Below are 18092 nucleotides of genomic sequence, written 5' to 3' on the forward strand. Positions count from 1 at the left end.
TATATAATGCCAGGAGATAAGACTAGCACATAAACCATGGTTTTGCAATCAGGAATGTGGTGATCATGCTGAAGCAAAGATTTACGATAATAAAAGCTACAAATAACTTGCACCAATACTTTTTTAATATGCTTACTCACAATGGAAGTTTAGACAGCAAGCAAAAACAATCAGAAAAAGAATTTAAGTACATTTAAAATTTATGAGCAAAACATGATCATCAAAAGGCAAGAAAGCTGTCAAAGACAAAAAATGTACAAATAAGCTACCACAAAGAAGCATCATATATAAATAAAAAAATTAAGAGTCACAATATTTGTTTTTATGTCAATGTTTACTATTTTTTGCTATGACTTACTTTTTGAAGATTATTGGGAATCTGATTTAACAAGTGTGTAGAGAAAAATGAAAGCTCTAATTCTTTAAAATGTCTAACTTTTACCAAGACAGGAAAACATATCAAAATCATGAACATAAATCAGGTTTGTAACACTAATAAAATATTTTTACCAATTATTTACTAACATAAAATCCCACTCAAGATTATGTAAGATTTTCATGAAACACTATAAAACCATAGGTTTTATCAAAAAAATTTCCACTCATATCAAAAAAATGTGAATATAAAAATTATGAACGCTAAAAGGTAAGTAGAATTAAGCGTATCTCAAAGAGAATGTTTGTATAGGAAAGTAAAGGGTGATTATTATTAATCTCTCCAAATTTCTCAATAAAGTAGTGAGCAAGCTAAAAGAATGACAAATTTTAACTGCTGCAAAATATTTTAATTTTTAACTATAAAATCTAAGGGAATAAAAAAGAATCTATATCTACACTAAATTAAGATGACTACATAAACACATTTCCAGACACATACTATCAGTCCCCTATATCTATTATTAGATATTTCTAACAAGAGTTTAACATTCATGAAATCTTATTTCTAAAAACAAACAAAAATTATCATTTCCAACTAATATATATATTAAAATTTAATTACATAAAAGAACTGTCAACTAGGCTTGGTGGCACTTGCCTGTAATCTCAGCCATCTGGGAGGGTGAGGCAAGAGGATCTCCAGTTCCAAACCAATCTGGGCAACTCAAGATCATATTTCAAAATAAAAAATTTTAGAAGGGCTATGCATATCCAGTGCCAAGGCCCTAAATTCAACCCCCAGGATCACACAGACAACAGGAACAAAAACAAAACAAAAAAACTTAAAAAAAAAAAAAAAAAAAAGCCCAGTGAATAGGAATGAATATCTTGCTATTAAAAATAGGTGAGTACTTCTATGTACCAATTATTTTTTCCTCAAAAATATTTTTAAAAGGTACATTAGAAATCCAAAGGAAAACACTGTATGCTAATAAATCTCAGTTAAGACTTTCTAAAAGGTATCAGGGTGTTTTCTTTCACAAGCATGAAAATCATTTACTTTTTGATAAGAACTATTACTAATATTTCTGATTATCACTCCAAACATACACACTCAAAAACTATAGCAAAGAACAAAGCAGAGATGGGAGTTCCTTCTCATGTAACTTACAGTCTACAAAATAGTCACCACTTAACAAATAATCACAAAGATTTTAATGTAGTTCAAAGGATAATGTAGCCCTGAAAAGACAAGTCTAAACTGATACTTAAAAGAGGAAAATAATCAGAGGTTGGACACAAGCAAATGAAGAGAAAACACAGTATTAAATGGAATTGCAAGGGTCGGCCAGATAGCTCAGCAGAACTGAAGCGCCTGCAGAACGCAGAGGCCAGGGTTCAATCCCCACGTGCCATGCTGGACCACCCCCGGGGCACATGATTGAGATTGGGCGTGGGAGCGCCTGCCTATAATCCCAGGGAGGCTGAAAACAGGAGAATCACTACAAGTCCAATCTGTGTAGTGAGACCCTGTACAAAATACATTAATAAATAAATGGAATTTCAAACTGAAAGCCTGCAAGATCAAAAAAATCACAGCACATGCAAACTATTTAATACAGTTAATGATAGGAGTACAAAAGCAAGTTAAAGAAAGAGACAGTTTCATAATCCATATTAATGACCTGTGGACTTATTCTTGAGGTTTGTTTTTTTTTTGTGGAACCGGGGATTGAACTCAGGCCCTTACGCTTGCCAGGGAAGCACTTATTCCACTGAGCCATCTCCCCGGCCCCCTGTGGACTTATTCTAACAACAAGTTAGTCACTGAGTTTAGAATGGATGTAATGTTGCTTTAAATTGAGGTCACTCTTAATACTTCATGGATAAATAATAGCAGTAAGGGAAGATGTCAGCGTATGGAGTTTAGTCAGAGACCAATGAAGCAGAGATCTGTTCAAGGTAGCTGTTCATAGACCAATAGCAACTTAGGTCACTGCATGATGAGGACTCTGTGTAAACATTTGTATCACCATTAACAGTGATATATTATAGACAGAATTATACTGATTTGTAATTTGGCACAACCACTGTAAAGTCACAGAGGCCAGTATTTTTTAACAATAACTATTCCAAATGGCATGTCAAAAAGGGCATATTCAACAACAGTTTAGGAGTTAGGACAAATATTTTATGACAGAAGAATAATAATTTCATGTTTTCTTGCCTGTCAATGAGACTGACATTGGTACTTGACATGGAGAGACACAAGAAAAGCTACAAAGAGAAACTGAACAGAGCCTAACTTGGAAGATGTCCAACATTCTACTGGATTCCTGGTGTGGATCTGAGCTATAAAAAGCAGTAAAAACACCAAGTGTACCTCAACTGCTGGAGTAGGTGAGGTTTCCTGGGTGGAAGGGGAGGAATGTGTAGCAAGAAAAAATCCTCAAAGTAGGATAAATCTAGGCAAGAAATGTCAGAGACGAAATAAAAATTTTTGAGTACTATACAGTGCCAAATGTTACCTATATGTTAAGTGAGGTCAAAACTAAATAATAAATATAACTGGCATTTAAAAATTCATTACTGGTGACATTCTGAAGTATAATATATGTAAACAATGCAGAAATGAAATTACAGAAGGTAGAGAAATAACTTGAAGAGTCTTACACACGCCTGACGTATTAGTGAGAAGTAGTGAAAATCAGAAAAGAAAACTAGAGATGACCATGCCAACTCTTAGGAGGCAGGAGAGAATAAGACTTGTTGGGCCGGCCAAATAGTTCAGCAGATTAAAGTGCCTGAAAGCAGGCACAGGACCTGGAGTTCGATCCCGGGGCCTGCTGTGCTGGCCCTGCCACAGGGGCGCACTGAGAAGGCAATTGAGACTGGGCATGGTGGTACACACCTGTAATCCCAGCTCTTGGGAGGCTGTAAACATGCGGATCACTATGAGTGCAATCTAGTAGTGAGACCCTGAACACCCTGTAGACCCTTCCGTAAATACAAAAAAAAAAAAAAATTTTTACTGAGCTTAGATTAAAAAATGATCTGTCACTTTACTAGACAAGTACTTGGATAATAGGTCTTGTGAGAAAAAAGTAATGAAGATTACATCCGATATTTTCCTGCAATTAAGCAAGAATAAGGAAAAGACGGTGAAAGGCAAAATTTCTGATATAGTCATTATGAAAAACAGAACATGTTGATTGAGATAACTGAAGAAATTTTTCAAATGAAAGGGCCACTTGTAGGCAATGCTCCTAAATTTAAACTGTTACCAATTGTCAGACTATATGATATTTCTTAGGCACAGCATACAGGCATGAAAAATGTGTATCACTGAAAATATCAAAAGATCTACCAAGCAGTCTTGATTACAAATTAATGGAAAAGGAAGCCTGGAAAATAGTAAGTAAAATAAAGCTGAGGTCAACTATTACAATATAAATATAAAAAACAATCACCCGTTCCCTTAGAATTAACTTCACATTTTCACAGAGGACCTGAACAAGTGATAATTATGTATGAAACACTCATGAATACTTACAGCTTGATGCTCATTATCAGTACACAGGCTTATAAAATAAAATCTCTAATGTAATGTTATTGAGGTATAATCTTCTTTAACCATAAGATTAAACATACCCATAAATTATTTCAGACAAGATGTACACATAAGCTATTCTCCAGGTAAGAATTAGTCCCAATGCGGTGTAACTGTTAATCAAATTCCATTTCATTGGCCCTTTAACAAGTCCTTTCACTCTGGATAAGGAGAGTAAAGAAACTACTGCACATCATGAAATGTGCACCATCTTAAAACATATTGTAAGCTGTGAAAACATCATACAAACCATGACTTCTAGATGGTACACAATGATAAAACTTCATGCCACATTGATTTTTGACAACTAAAAAATAATAAAGTGTGTATTTTCAAAGCTGTGAGATTGGGGAATTTGAGGAATAATTATTTTTGAAAAATGAATTAAGAATTCCCAAACACAACGATATTGTATCACCTGAGAACCAGTAACTAGAGATCCAATGTACTACATAAAAAGATTATCTAAAAGGCAGACACTGAAAAATATCTATCCTACAGACCGTACATTTAAAATAATTACCTCTTTAAATCTTAACATCCTTTTGTAACAAAGGGAGAAAAAAACCTGATCCTCTTTACAAAATAAAGTAATGATCAAGGGAAAAAAAAGGTAAAAAATTACCTGACAAACCATGAAAAAGTATGTTATTATGACTACCTATAGCGTCTCTGGTACTTAAGAAAATTTCAGTAACACCCAAATGAGATACTCAGGAGACAAATGCAATTTAAAAACAATGAAAAATAGTCTGAATTCCATATAATTAATCTTGATTTAGAGAAAGTACTAAGGTACTAAAAACAATTAAGTCTGAATGTTTAAAAAGAAAAAAGGAAAAAAACAAGAGGTAAGACAAAGGTAAGTAAAACCAGCACATTTAATGACTTCATAATGATTTGTTTTAATAATAGAAAAATAATAATGATAATATGGTATAAGACGTTAGTGAAAACAGAACTAAGATATATTTTGAGGGTAAAGCTGCAGGGTATAATTTTCAATGGCAGTCATGACATGGGAAAACTTTCCCTCTTCTAATAGTCTCTTAACCTCCACACAAAACAATGACAAAAACAGTAAATGATATAAAAAATGGATCACAAACTATTGAGAGAACATTCCTTGAAAATATATATATCAGGTACAGTCTTATACTAGAATCTGCCACAGCATTTGTACATCTGTACTGATATATTCAGCCCAACTATCTCAAAGCTGAATTACTTTGAAACACCCATTGCAAGCTATTTAAAAATCTCACACAGGTATACAAGGACAATCTGATTTAATTGTCTTCTCAAAAACACAAAACTTCCAAAATTAACAAAAATTCTTATAGCTAGCTATAGTCATGATAGTTCTGAAAAATAAACATTCCTTTTTATGCATTATGTATGTATTGTTACTGATATGCAAATATAGACATTTCAAACTATAATGTTATGGTATACATTGTTATATTTAACAGTTAAATATGTATAGTTTCCCTGACCGCAGAAGAGGTACAAAGAAGTTATTTATCAAAGAATATGTCATAGTAGGAAAGGCACAGTAATGAGAGTCTTTTAGAGCATTTAACATTTGATTGAGATTTTTTAAAAATTATTTTATTAAAATTTTATTAATAAAATTACTGATGAATTTCTATCATTTACGTTGACGTTAAGTGATGCATTTCAAACCAGTGAATTATTTTGAAACTCACTACAAACTACTTAAAATTTCACTATCTTCTTAAAAGCACAAATCTTTACACCTAAATTAGAAGTGTATGGCATGACAATGAAAATGGTTTCCTATAATTACCTTACTGGCATAAAATTCTGCCATCTATAATGCTATACATGGCACTGTTACTTATATTAGGATTAAGTTAATCTCCATGAAAAAAATATTACCATCTCAAAAGACACTCTAGACTTACTAGTTTTGCTTGCTGAGCATTTACTGGATCACCATACTGGAGCAAAGCTTGAAACTGGTTATTTTTTGTAAATGTGATTATCTTCAATACAGCACCAAACTTAGAGAATATCTGTTAAAACATTAGATCAAAACATTATTTACTGAATCACTTATTCAATGTATATACATGCATACAAATTAAATTAAAACTTACTTGGTGAAGAACATCAAGTGTTACAGGGTAGTACATATTGTCAATAATTATTCTAAGTACTGGGCTCTGGGCTGGAGTCACTGCACTCTCACTAACTGTGGTGCCGCTAAGAGGAGTATTTGCTGTCTGGACAGCTGTCACAGCTTGAAGAACTGCCTGAGCACGCTGAAAATTAAAAGGAAAAGTGGCAGAAAAACACAGTCACTCTACTATTTAATACTGTCAGTTTACAATTCAAGTATTCTACTGATTTTTATTTCAAAAAAGTGATCCTGTCTTTGGCACTAATGTTAAACGAGTAAAGAGAGGCAAAGTGGTTTATTTTTGAAAGAACAAGACATGGTTTGACAGATACATGTAACCAGAAAATGTTTTAAACAGAAACCTTTAAAGAATAAACTTTATCATTATCTTCTCCACAAAAAATATCAAATCTCAACAAGTTTATCAAAAAAACCTACTACTATAAAGTTTAAATTTTTCAGAAAATTTTTGAGCTATAATATGAATATTTTGTGTACATTTTATTGTATTTTACATACGAACAACTATAAAATGCAGCCTTATTATATGAATGAGTAATAAGATGTTGCCAAGTACACTACTATAAATAAGACCGTTTGATTTTTTGCATCTTTAAATTGAGAAAGTCAACACATAAAACAAAAAAATTATAGTATTTTTAAAAATTCTGTCAATCAAGGGTTAGGGAGATAGTTCAGTGGCATAAAGTGCCTGCCTGGCCTGAGCAAGGTCCTGAGTTCGATCTGTGGTATAAAAAAAAAAAAAATCTGTCAATCAAATGTTAAATGCTCTAAAAGACTCTCATCATTACTGTGCCTTTCCTACTATGACATATTCTTTGATAAGAAACTTCTTTCTACCTCTTCTGGGGTCAGGGAGACTATATATATTTAACTGTTAAATATAACAGTAACATATACCATAACATTATAGTTTGAAATGTCTATATTTGCATACCAGTAAGAATACATACATAATACAATGACAAAAGAACAGAGAAGAATTAAGATACGAGAAATCTCACAATTTAATACATTTTTGAGAAACAATGTAAGACAACTTAATACTATTGAAAATATAGTTGTAAAGAAAATACGTATAGAATGATTTCTAGAGGAACATTTATCTCCTTAAATGTTTGAACATATTTAAAGTACTCTAAGTACTTTAACATGTTTAGAACTGTAGGCTTTCCTTTACAGTGAGCTTTGACTCTATCATGGCCCATGCTGGGCAGAAACCTCTTCTAATTCCTTCATGCTGAGTTGCATAACTCATTTGGCAAATTGGCCTGGCAAAATCTGATGTTCCATGGTTTTGTGACCCCCCCGGCCTCCCTTCAGATTTGAGCTGCCTTGTGCAGAGGTAGTATAGCACTAAAGGCAAGCAAACAGACCTTGGCTGGGGGGTTGTGTCCAGATGCACAGGCTTTCACCTCAAGATGTTTGGGAGCTAGGGACAAGCATGGTGCCCACTGTGATAGTATAGTTAGGCTGAGCCCAGGGTAGATAGTGTGCCTTCCTGGGTTCTGCCAAACTAGCAGCACGACCAAAAGATCATGAGCTGAGTTTTTCATGGTCCTTTTTACTTAATTTGGATTTGTTTTCTTACACATACTCACCTACAATAACATCCTAGAAAACCACTAACAATGTACTGTTAGAAATCTCTAAAAAACATGAAATATCTGATCGGCATATCCAATCCAACTAATACAAAGAAGAAAGTTCTTCCCACAAATTTTGTCACTCAAGTTTGCTTTCCTTCCTGACTTAATACCACTATTAATTTTAGGTGTCCTTCCAGAGTTCCCATCTACATATGCTAGCATTTATGCACATATCTATTCCAAACTCTGTTCACCATACTACTGGCCCGACAATCTAGAGTTTAACTGAGTTTCATATTGAGGCGGCTTGTGGGTTAGCTCAGTTGTTTTCAGCACTTGCTGGAGCAAACCCAATCAGGTGCAGGGGTCTGCGGTTCTCCCCAGCTCCCTATGCCTTCCCAGACCTGCCCGTCAGGCAGCCTGAGCCCGCCAAAAAAAAAAAAAAAAAAAAAAAAAAATCATTTGAAAGAGACATTTTTAGGGCCAGGGAGATAGCTAGCTCAGTAGAATAAGTGCCTGCCTGGCTTCAATTCCCGGTACTGCCAAAAAAAAAAAAAAAAAGAACAATAATAATGTCATATTGAAATTATAGCAATTTTATGAATATAATTCAAAAAATATCACAAATTAGGTATCTACATGAAATGACTACCTGCCTATAACATTATCATAAAAAATTATAGAAGCTGCACTCATGTTTCTTCCCTATTAAAGAGAATTATATCCTCTCAATTATTAAATGAAATTTTATCTTAATGCTTTCTCCTTCAATCTAGTTTCTTTCAATTAACATTATTTTATGATCGATAGCAATGTTTTGCAGTTACAGGTAACCTGTTCATTCCTACTGCCATACAGCTGAATGAATCTGCTGAACACTTCGGTCATTTCCAGCTTTGGATACCACATACAGCTGAATATTCTCGTACATATCTTTTCATGTTCTATGTGTATGTTTTTTCACGTACAAACTAGAAATGTATGAACCGTTAAAGAGCACGCATATACTAAACTTTAGTACATATTTCTTTGAAGTTTTGAAAAACTGCAATTTACACTGCACTCATTTTTAAATTAGAATACATTTATACAAGTTGATATAGCTTCTTCTTCTTTTTTTTTCCTTTGCAGTACTAGGGATTGAACTAGGGATCTTACATTTGCCAGGCAAGTGCTTATAGTACTGAGCTATCTCCCCAGCCCTAGCTTCTCCATATTAACACCAACACTTAGTATTATGTATTGTTTTAATTTTAGCCCACCCATTACACGGCCAGCAGTCTTACTATGGTTTTAATCTGCATCAAAAGACTTCAATTCAAACCTCATTCACTCAGTGTAATTGAGGACAACTTTCCAGTAAAAGAAACAGCTAAAGAGAGATCTGAAGATATTTAACAACTAGCCATGAGAAGTATGTAGTAGAACAGTCCTGCAAAAGTAGACAGGATAAAATATTCCATGAGTAAGTGAAAACAAAGTGGCAGCAAAAGACCTTGAAATCAAAAGAAATCATGTTAGAAGATTTACAGATACTTTCGAAACATAGATGGCCATAAAACAAAAAATAAAAGTAGTCATCTCCAAGTGGACTGCTATCCTGAGCAAGAAAAAGGACCTGCTGGATGGTCCTTAGCTGGACTTGAGCAATTCAGAAAAATACACACTTGGCTGTACTAGGGTGAAAGAATTTGAGAGGGGAAATAAAAAATGAGTATTTCAAACAACACAACACAGAAAGAGTTAATTAGGAAATAGGAGAAACTATGGATAAAACACATTCATTCACTCCTATGAAAATGTATAGTAATACCAAATAGAATAAACTCAACCACTGGTCAAGTAATCATCTTTAGCTGAGAATGATCTTATCAAATTCCTGATATGTAGAAAATATTTGGAATCAAATAGAAAGAAAAAAACAATAAATATACAGGAAATAGGATTTATATTGTTCATAAGAACTAAGAAACTAAGCAAATTCACAAGAACTAAGAAACTCACAAATTCACAGAGGAAGAGTGGGATTAACAGAACATACATTAAATTTACAAACAGCTAAACTCTTCTCCTCCTCCTGTGAAGGTCTATTATGACTTGTGCTTAGCTGTCTCCCCAAAGCCTCATGTTGTCACAGTTGAGACTTTTTCGGATGGCTACATCTACAGTGTGTGATGCTGGAATTGATTAATGATGCAATGCTAGGATCAAGGGCACTAAGATTAGGGATGTGAGTGCTACCTGCCCTAAGTAGTCTAGATACAATGTAAAAGATAGAAAGAACTGCATTGTACCTTGTTGTTTCACTACCTTCTCCCCACCATGAACTTTTTCTCCTCTGTGGTATCTTTCTGCCATGCCAACGTACCTTGGAGCCAGCTCACTGTGGACTGAAATCCCTAGAAAGTATGAGCTAAATATAAATGTTTCTCTCCCTAACTTTGGGTGTCAGGTATTCTGTATCAGCAAATAAAGGAAAGAAACTAAGACACTGACTCCTCCCATCATAAAACAACAAACCAACACAAAATTGTTCCTTTGAAAGGAAGTTGTAAATGGGGTTTTGTTGGCTCAGAATAAATACATCTTTAGTACTGCCTGGGAGAACCAGATGAACATGCAACTCCACAACTCTAGAAGACAAAGGTAAGTTCGCTAGGCATTCTAATCTATGAACAGATAATCAAGCATAGGCAAGGAGGGAAGTCAGAACAAGACAGATACAAAAGTTAACAACAACAACAACAAAAAAAAAAAGACGAGTACACTGAGGTAGTTTTAAAATGCTGTAATTAGGGTCCTCAACATAAAATTCTAAGGCATGACCAACTATAATGTAAAAAGGATGATTAAAGAATATTGACTAGCATTTGAAAATTAAAAATCTGATTTCAAAAGTACTTTGTGTAAGAAAAGGAAATTTCCCTCAACTGTTCTCTCTGTATATAATAACCCAGACTGAGTGGTGGGGCTTACTCCCTACCCACTCTTCAGTTACTAATGTGCCTTCTCAGTAGGGCTTCCAGGGGTCATCCCTATTTAACATTACAAGTCCCCCTCTCTCATATACAACTTCTAATATATGCCTTTATAAAAATTCTTTAATATGTTCCTTTCTTTTGAACTTAAAATAAGAATGTGAGGCTGGTGGTACAGCTCACATTGCCTTATATGTGTTAAACCTTGGGTTGATCCCCAGTATCACTGAAGTAGAATGAAATAAAATGAGAATGTGTTCAAGCATTAGCTTAGTAAAAGTACTAATAAACACAACTGGGATATTAAAATGTCATTTTAAGAGAATAATATAGTGAGCAACATGAATCAGGCACAGAGAAACAAGTGTGGGGAGCATAGATGTGTGCTATCATGCCTAGCACTTCATGAAAAATTCTTAAAAACACATTTTCTTATTCAAAAAGAATGAAGTTTATTACCAAATTCAACCAACAAAACAGCTCAATGTGAACCCCTTGTCTTAGGCAGAAACTTTTACAACCTTATTTTTCATAAACAATTATTTCAGGTCACTTCCTTTTTTTTAAACAAAATAAAGAAAAGCTGATGAATTACTTCCATTAGATTTTCACTGAAAGCCTGGGCATATGAAAAGAAATGTAACAATCCAAGATAACTAGACAGAAAGAAACCCAAAGCCCTTAATTTGTTACATTTTGTTTTAAAAATAGATCTTGTTTTTCAGCTTCATCTGTAATTTTATGTGAAGATGGATAAATCAGTTTCTACTTGTCTTATTAATAAAGTGTAATTTGAGTATCGAGTTGATGGTTTTGATTTAACTGAGTAAACTATCTTTGTAACATAATTTGTAAAAATTAAAAAAACTTACATTAGAATAACATAAAAATTACATTCTAATGTGAAATTTTCATTAAAAAGAGAACTCAATGTTATGTTTTACATAAACCAACAATAATTATAATTTTAAATAGCATTTATTTAAATAGTATCTATAGTATTCAATACTATTTAAACAGTACTTATAGTATTTAAATATTATTTACAGGACAGGGCATATAGCTCAGTAGCTCAGCACCTGCTTAGCAAGCACAATGTCCCAAGTTTGATTCCTGGCACCAAAATGAAACAAATAAATATTATTTACAGTATTTAAATACTATGTATAGCACTTTAATAATATTTGAAGACATAAACTTTTAGACCATTACAATAATCCTACATATCTAGTTCTAAAAACATGTTTTTTAACCTATTAAATTTAAATATTTTTTATGTAACATACTTAAAATATTAATACATTTTTATACCCTTCATTTTTAAGAATTCTTCCCCTTAGGAAAATCATTAACACATTCTCAACAGGAATTTTTCATAGAAAATTAAGGCCTACAAAGAGTCAACTAACAGCACTACATTTCATAATTTACAGTCTAAGCAGCAAAGTTATGTACACTGTGGTAGCAATGTTGTACAGTTTCTGCTAATAAATTCTATTCCTATAGTTTCTATATACAAATTTTAACTTGCATCAGGAAAAAAAAAAACCTTCTGACCAGGTTTTAAAGAATTTCAAAATTCATCCATCTAGCACTAATTTTGAACATAAAATAATAAAACTGCATATTGTTTCAGTAAATGTAGGCAATATTTAAAAGTGTATATTATAAGAAAACACCTTAAAAATAAGAAAATGCAGGGGCCAGCAATACAGCTCAGCCGACTAAGCGCTTGCCTGGGTACACGCAGGGGCCAGGATTCGGTCCCTGCCACTGCATGCAGATCCAGCCCCGCCCCAGGTGTGCTAAGCCAGCAATGGATCCGGCACAGTGGCGCGCACCTGTAATCCCAGCACTAGGGAGGCAGAAATCAGGAGGATCACTATGAGTCCAAGCTAACATAGTGAGACCCTGTACCAAAAAAAAAAAAAAGCCAAAAAAAGAAAAAGAAGAAGAAAAGGTCTACAGAAGCATATGCTGGATGGTGAAACATTTTCTTCTAATAATACAAGATCCTTAATATGTTCTAGGTCATTTTGCTTATGTTTTTATGCATACTCACTTGGTTTAAAGTATTATCTGTCTTAAGTTCTTTATGATTGGAGTACTGGATATAAATTGGTTGGTTACGAAGATGAGGTGTTACAGCGGAATAGTAATTAACCATAGTAATGGCTGCTTCCTCTGTTGCTAGTTCCAAAAATGCCTGAAATTTTAAGTAGCAAATTTTAACATAATGAACTGAAATCAAACAAATGAGGAATTGTAATATAACTATCCGTACAATCTATTCAACTAGCTAAAAAAAAAATTAATTGCCTAGAATATAACCTTTAAATTACCTTTAAATATTCTAATAAGTAGAATTATAAATCTCTTATTAGACTTTAAGTATGTTATTAAAGATAAGCTCAAGATGTAGGATTAACAACGATAAATTTCATATGCTATTATATAGAATCACTAGAAATTATAAAACAAAATTTCATACTTAATACCTTGTGCTTGACTGTTATAATTGTCAAGGAAAGATATCAATGAAAGATATTCACACTCAATGACTAATTTCTACTACTAGATCAGTATCTTGCTGAAATAAACGTAAGATTAAAATGCTAACAGTGCACCTACTAATCTGTGATACCACAAATAGCCACCATAAAAGAAACTTTTCATTTGTATTTTCCACTACTACTTTTCAAAACTTACCAAAATCTGAAGTGAATTAAAAAAGTAAAATTTGAAGATTAAATGAATGTGATCATTATGTATATCTGAATTGTATCTTTTAACAAATAAAATTTGAAAGGTGGCAACTCATTTGTTTTGGATAACTAGTATTAGTTTCCTAGACTACAACTCACATGCATGTGCACAATTTATTGTGTTATAGGCCTTGAAAGAAATGTACCTGGTTTTTTCCTTTCAGCATAAGGATGTTGGTCACCTTACCAAAAGGCAAACCTAAAGCAATAACTTCAGTTTCCGTCACTTCTCCAGGTAATTTTCGAATGTGAAGAACACGAGAAGGTGCACCATCCATTTTATCTTCTCCTTTAAATTTTTTGCTATCATTACCGTTGGCTGAAAGACGTTTAAAAATAGACTGTATGTAAGAACACATTATATCTTGTCATTTGTGTAAAGGCTATGAAACTCAAAAGTACAGTAGAATAATACATTAATTCCTAAAAGTTCAAAACTTCATTTTCAAGTAACAGAGAATGCCATTAAGCAAAATTAACATTTGAAACTGATCTGAAGTAACATACTTAAACAGTATATGCAAAGAATAAGTGACTAGCAAAAACACTTTCATTAAAACTCTCCAATCACAAAATCATATATTGCATTATAAATCACTTGTTCACAGACCAATGGACTAGATTTCTCCTTATCTAAAGGGTACATAACTCAAGACCCATACAGTAGACCTAAAACCAAGGATAGTACCCAAATCCTTCATATTTTTTTTTCTCTCTCTCTCCTTCTCTCTCTCATATAACCTAAGTATAGTAAGAAGTTAGCAAAATACAGCAATTAACCACTAAGAAGAATATATGCAGTGTATTATTTGTTGAAAAATAAAAAAAAAGTTAGCAAAAACTATAGATAAAATAGAACAGCTATAATGATATACTGCAAAAAAGCTTGCCCTTTTGAGACACTAAGATAAGAGTTACTTCAATCTTATAACTATTATATGTGTAAACCAACAATGGTAGCTTACACAGAATCTAATCTACTCAACAAGAGAAAGACTACTAGCCTCAGCAAGATCTGAAATTTCCCATGCAATATTTTCAACTCAGGCTGATAGAAGGTAAATCAAGCCACAAAACCCAAAATGATGCATTAGGGAGGACAATTATACAGACATTTATTAAAAAATTTGTCAAAAATTATTAAATTTTCCTAAAAAATTATAAATTGTTCAATTTGGAAAATGTCATACTTCAATGCTGTAAGTATATATAATAGTATATATAATATAGATGCAGTCAATCCATACTGTAGTTTTATAATGAGCCTCTCCTAACTTGTTAGTATTACTTCATAATCTACCTAGATATTCTGTATCACTATACTCTGAATTACTTATTAACATATTACAACTCTGAGCCATAAACAAATATACTTCAATCAACAAATAATTTACTTGCCTTCACTGTACTACTGACCTAAAATAAAGATCTTATTACAGATGTATATAAAATAATAATCTTCCATGTGGAAGAGTTTAATATATACAATGCCAGATCAATCATCATTATTTACATACTGAAATGTATTTTTAAAATAATAAAATGGCCAGACAAGGTGGCATAATGCCTATAATCCCAGCACCTCTGGAGGCTGAGCCTAGAAAACTGATGCTAGTTCAACGCCAGCCTGGACTACAAAGTTAGTTGAAGGTCAGGCTGAACTGCATAGTGGAATCCTCCCTCAAAAAGACAAACAATAACCCACTAACATGAGTACTTATGTATCCAAGAAATACACGCGTATTATATATACACTTCATTTTATATAAAATTTCAAGTACTTTTATGATATGCCCTAAAACATTCAATATTCCCTATAAAAAAAAAAAATCTCAGACTGGGGATGTAGCTCAGTGTCCTAAGTGCCTGCCTGGCAAGCACAATGTCCTGAGTTGGGTTCCAGCCCCAGTAGAAAAACAAAACAAAAAACAAAACAACAAAAACAAAAAGCTTAATCTCTTAAGTCTTAAGTGTCTTACTCCACATACTGATTTCTTATTTTGAGAATTAAGGATTTGTCTGGGACAGTTTTAGGCTATGGAAATACAGAGTGAATATTATTAATATGACATCTGAGGCCTTACTGTCCGGTGGGAGAGGAAGACTACTAAATGAAACAGGTAATTTCTTATGAGTGCTGAAAGATTAAAAGTGACTGAGTAAAGGGCTTGAAGAGGATGGCTGCAATGACTTTATTAGATGACCAGAGAAGATCTATCTAAAATATAGTTTGTAACTCACTGGTAATTTGTAAGGTATTCATGAAGTGCCTTACACTAAGAGATTCATTCATTTAGGCATATATACTTGAATGGCTAAGCAATGCACCTAACAGTTCCCTAATGTTACTTTTGTCCAGCAAAATATTAAGTTGCAACTTCAGAATTACGCTGAAAATTTTGGGTTAAAATTTTTATAGCTCTCCTACTCTCCAGAAATTGCAATTAAAATAACAGCAAAAACCCTATGGGAAAACTATCCACCCTGCCTTTCATTACTAAGATTTTACACAGGCATCTAAACTTTCCATTTTGTAATGTCTTCTAACAAAAATCAGTAATGTGTTTGTATAAGTTATATCAGATAACCTACAATATATACACATACCTTTTAAAACATGTATCTGGGGCCAATGTGATAGTTCAGCAGACTAACCACCTGATTAGATATGCACAGGCACAGGGTTAGATCCTTGGAACCACATGCTATGCTAGCCCCACCTCTGGACGCACTGAGCCAGCCAGTAAGACCGGGTGTGATGGTGCATGCCTGTAATCCCAGCACTGGGAGGCTAAAAACAGGAGAATCACTACAAATCCGAGCTGCATAGCAAGACCCTGCACCAAATGCATTAAAAAAAAAAAAAAAAAAAAAAAAAAAAAGGCCGGGGAGATAGCTCAGTAGAATAAGCACTTGCCTGGCAAGCGCCAGGGTCTGAGTTCAACCCTTAGTTCCGCAAAATTTATAAAAAAAAAAAAACTTATTAGGGCTGGGGAGATGTCTCAGTGGAAAAAGCGCTTCCCTGGCAAGTACAAAGGCCTGAGTTCAACCCCCAGTTCCGCCAATAAATAAATAAATAAATAAATAAATAAATACATTTTTAAAAAAGGAAAAAAAATGTACCTTGCTTGCATCTATAGACATATTCTTCTAATGTTAAACTGAAACTTTTTCTCAAGAAAGTCCTGAATATAAAAATTCTGTAACTTCTTATTCATTAATTTGCTTGAATTAACAAGGACAGATATTAAGTATTCATCTCTAGTGCCATCAAAGCCTTCATTTTAAATAGTACTATTAAGGGGACACTTTCAAGCATACAATGAAGCTCATTTCACATATAAAAAACTCTGAATCTGGGGAGGACAGGGTGTATAGCACTTGCTTACTGAACATCTATCTAGGTTATTTGTTACACTATCAGACAAGAAGGTAAAATTAATCTTAAGTGATCTTTGATTATACTGAATACAACTACTGAAATGCAAATAAATTTGGACTGCTCCCCATGTTCCCTTTCCATTTTGTAAACCTATTAACATTTTGTGTACGTAAAGCTAGTAGTAATTGAACTGGTTTTAAGACTTCATGCTCAATTAAAAAGATCCATAGCAATTCTTATACACACTAAGTTTCAACAAAAAATCTTTACACTATCTTCCATATATTAATCAGTCCTTTTAATGATTTTTATTTATATGGAGAATTTCACCTACTTACAAATTCAAAACAAAACTGAAAAACTGTTTCTACTCAACTGCTTGTCTTCCAAATTAAAATCCCAGTTTTTTTGTCTCAATTCTAAAACCTTTACCTTTCTTCTGCAGAGGGCTTTCTTGCAGTTTGCACATTAAATGAATCTTGCTAAGGTCCAAAGTCCTTTGTTAAATCACATCTAACAGTAATCTAGAACAATATTCACCTCTTCCTTTATTGAAATTCTCTATTCTCACAGCACCCCCAACTATTTCCACTCAGTATCTCCTTAAAATTTCCTATCTACTCTCAAACACAGTTGAGTTTCCTAAGCTGGTCTGATCCCAATATCCTTCCTGTATCTCACTTGATTCAGCACCAGAGTTTCAACAAGCACCTCATTTAATTTATAAATTTATTGTTTTAACCCCACTCATTTACCATTATGTATATGTTCAACTAATACAAAAGTCAATTCAAAATCTCTGTATTTTTTTCTAATGTACTGTTTTCAATTTAAAGACACCATGCACCCTATTCATACCTCTTGCATTACACCCAACAAATTTTGAAACATACAGTATTTTTACCCACTAAAAAAATATACCCCTGGACGCGACCAGAGGCCGAACTCGGGATCTGACAAGATGGCCGGGCTGCCCCGCAGGATCATCAAGGAAACCCAGCGTTTGCTGGCAGAACCGGTTCCTGGGATTAAAGCCGAACCAGACGAGAGCAACGCCCGTTATTTTCACGTGGTCATTGCTGGCCCCCAGGATTCCCCCTTTGAAGGAGGGACTTTGAAACTTGAACTATTTCTGCCAGAAGAATACCCAATGGCAGCACCTAAAATACGTTTCATGACCAAAATTTATCATCCTAATGTAGACAAGTTGGGAAGAATATGTT

At 33.5% G+C, this 18092-nt stretch overlaps 1 protein-coding gene across 5 annotated transcripts in view; it reads right to left on the reverse strand.

Moving 5' to 3' along the window:
* Ptbp2 (polypyrimidine tract binding protein 2) overlaps positions 1-18092 on the reverse strand; it is a 70065-nt gene that overhangs the window by 23342 nt on the left and 28631 nt on the right. For all 5 annotated transcript variants that reach the window (XM_004635691.3, XM_004635692.3, XM_023720339.1 and 2 more), the window contains exons 4-7: positions 13634-13806; positions 12785-12928; positions 6112-6276; positions 5917-6027 (exon numbers count right to left, since the gene is read on the reverse strand). In XM_004635691.3, coding sequence (XP_004635748.1) covers positions 5917-6027; positions 6112-6276; positions 12785-12928; positions 13634-13806 — 593 coding nt within the window. The remainder of the gene's footprint in view (positions 1-5916; positions 6028-6111; positions 6277-12784; positions 12929-13633; positions 13807-18092) is intronic.

The sequence above is a fragment of the Octodon degus genome, unplaced genomic scaffold, assembly GCF_000260255.1.
Source record: "Octodon degus isolate 3935 unplaced genomic scaffold, OctDeg1.0 scaffold00074, whole genome shotgun sequence".
Taxonomy (NCBI): domain Eukaryota; kingdom Metazoa; phylum Chordata; class Mammalia; order Rodentia; family Octodontidae; genus Octodon; species Octodon degus.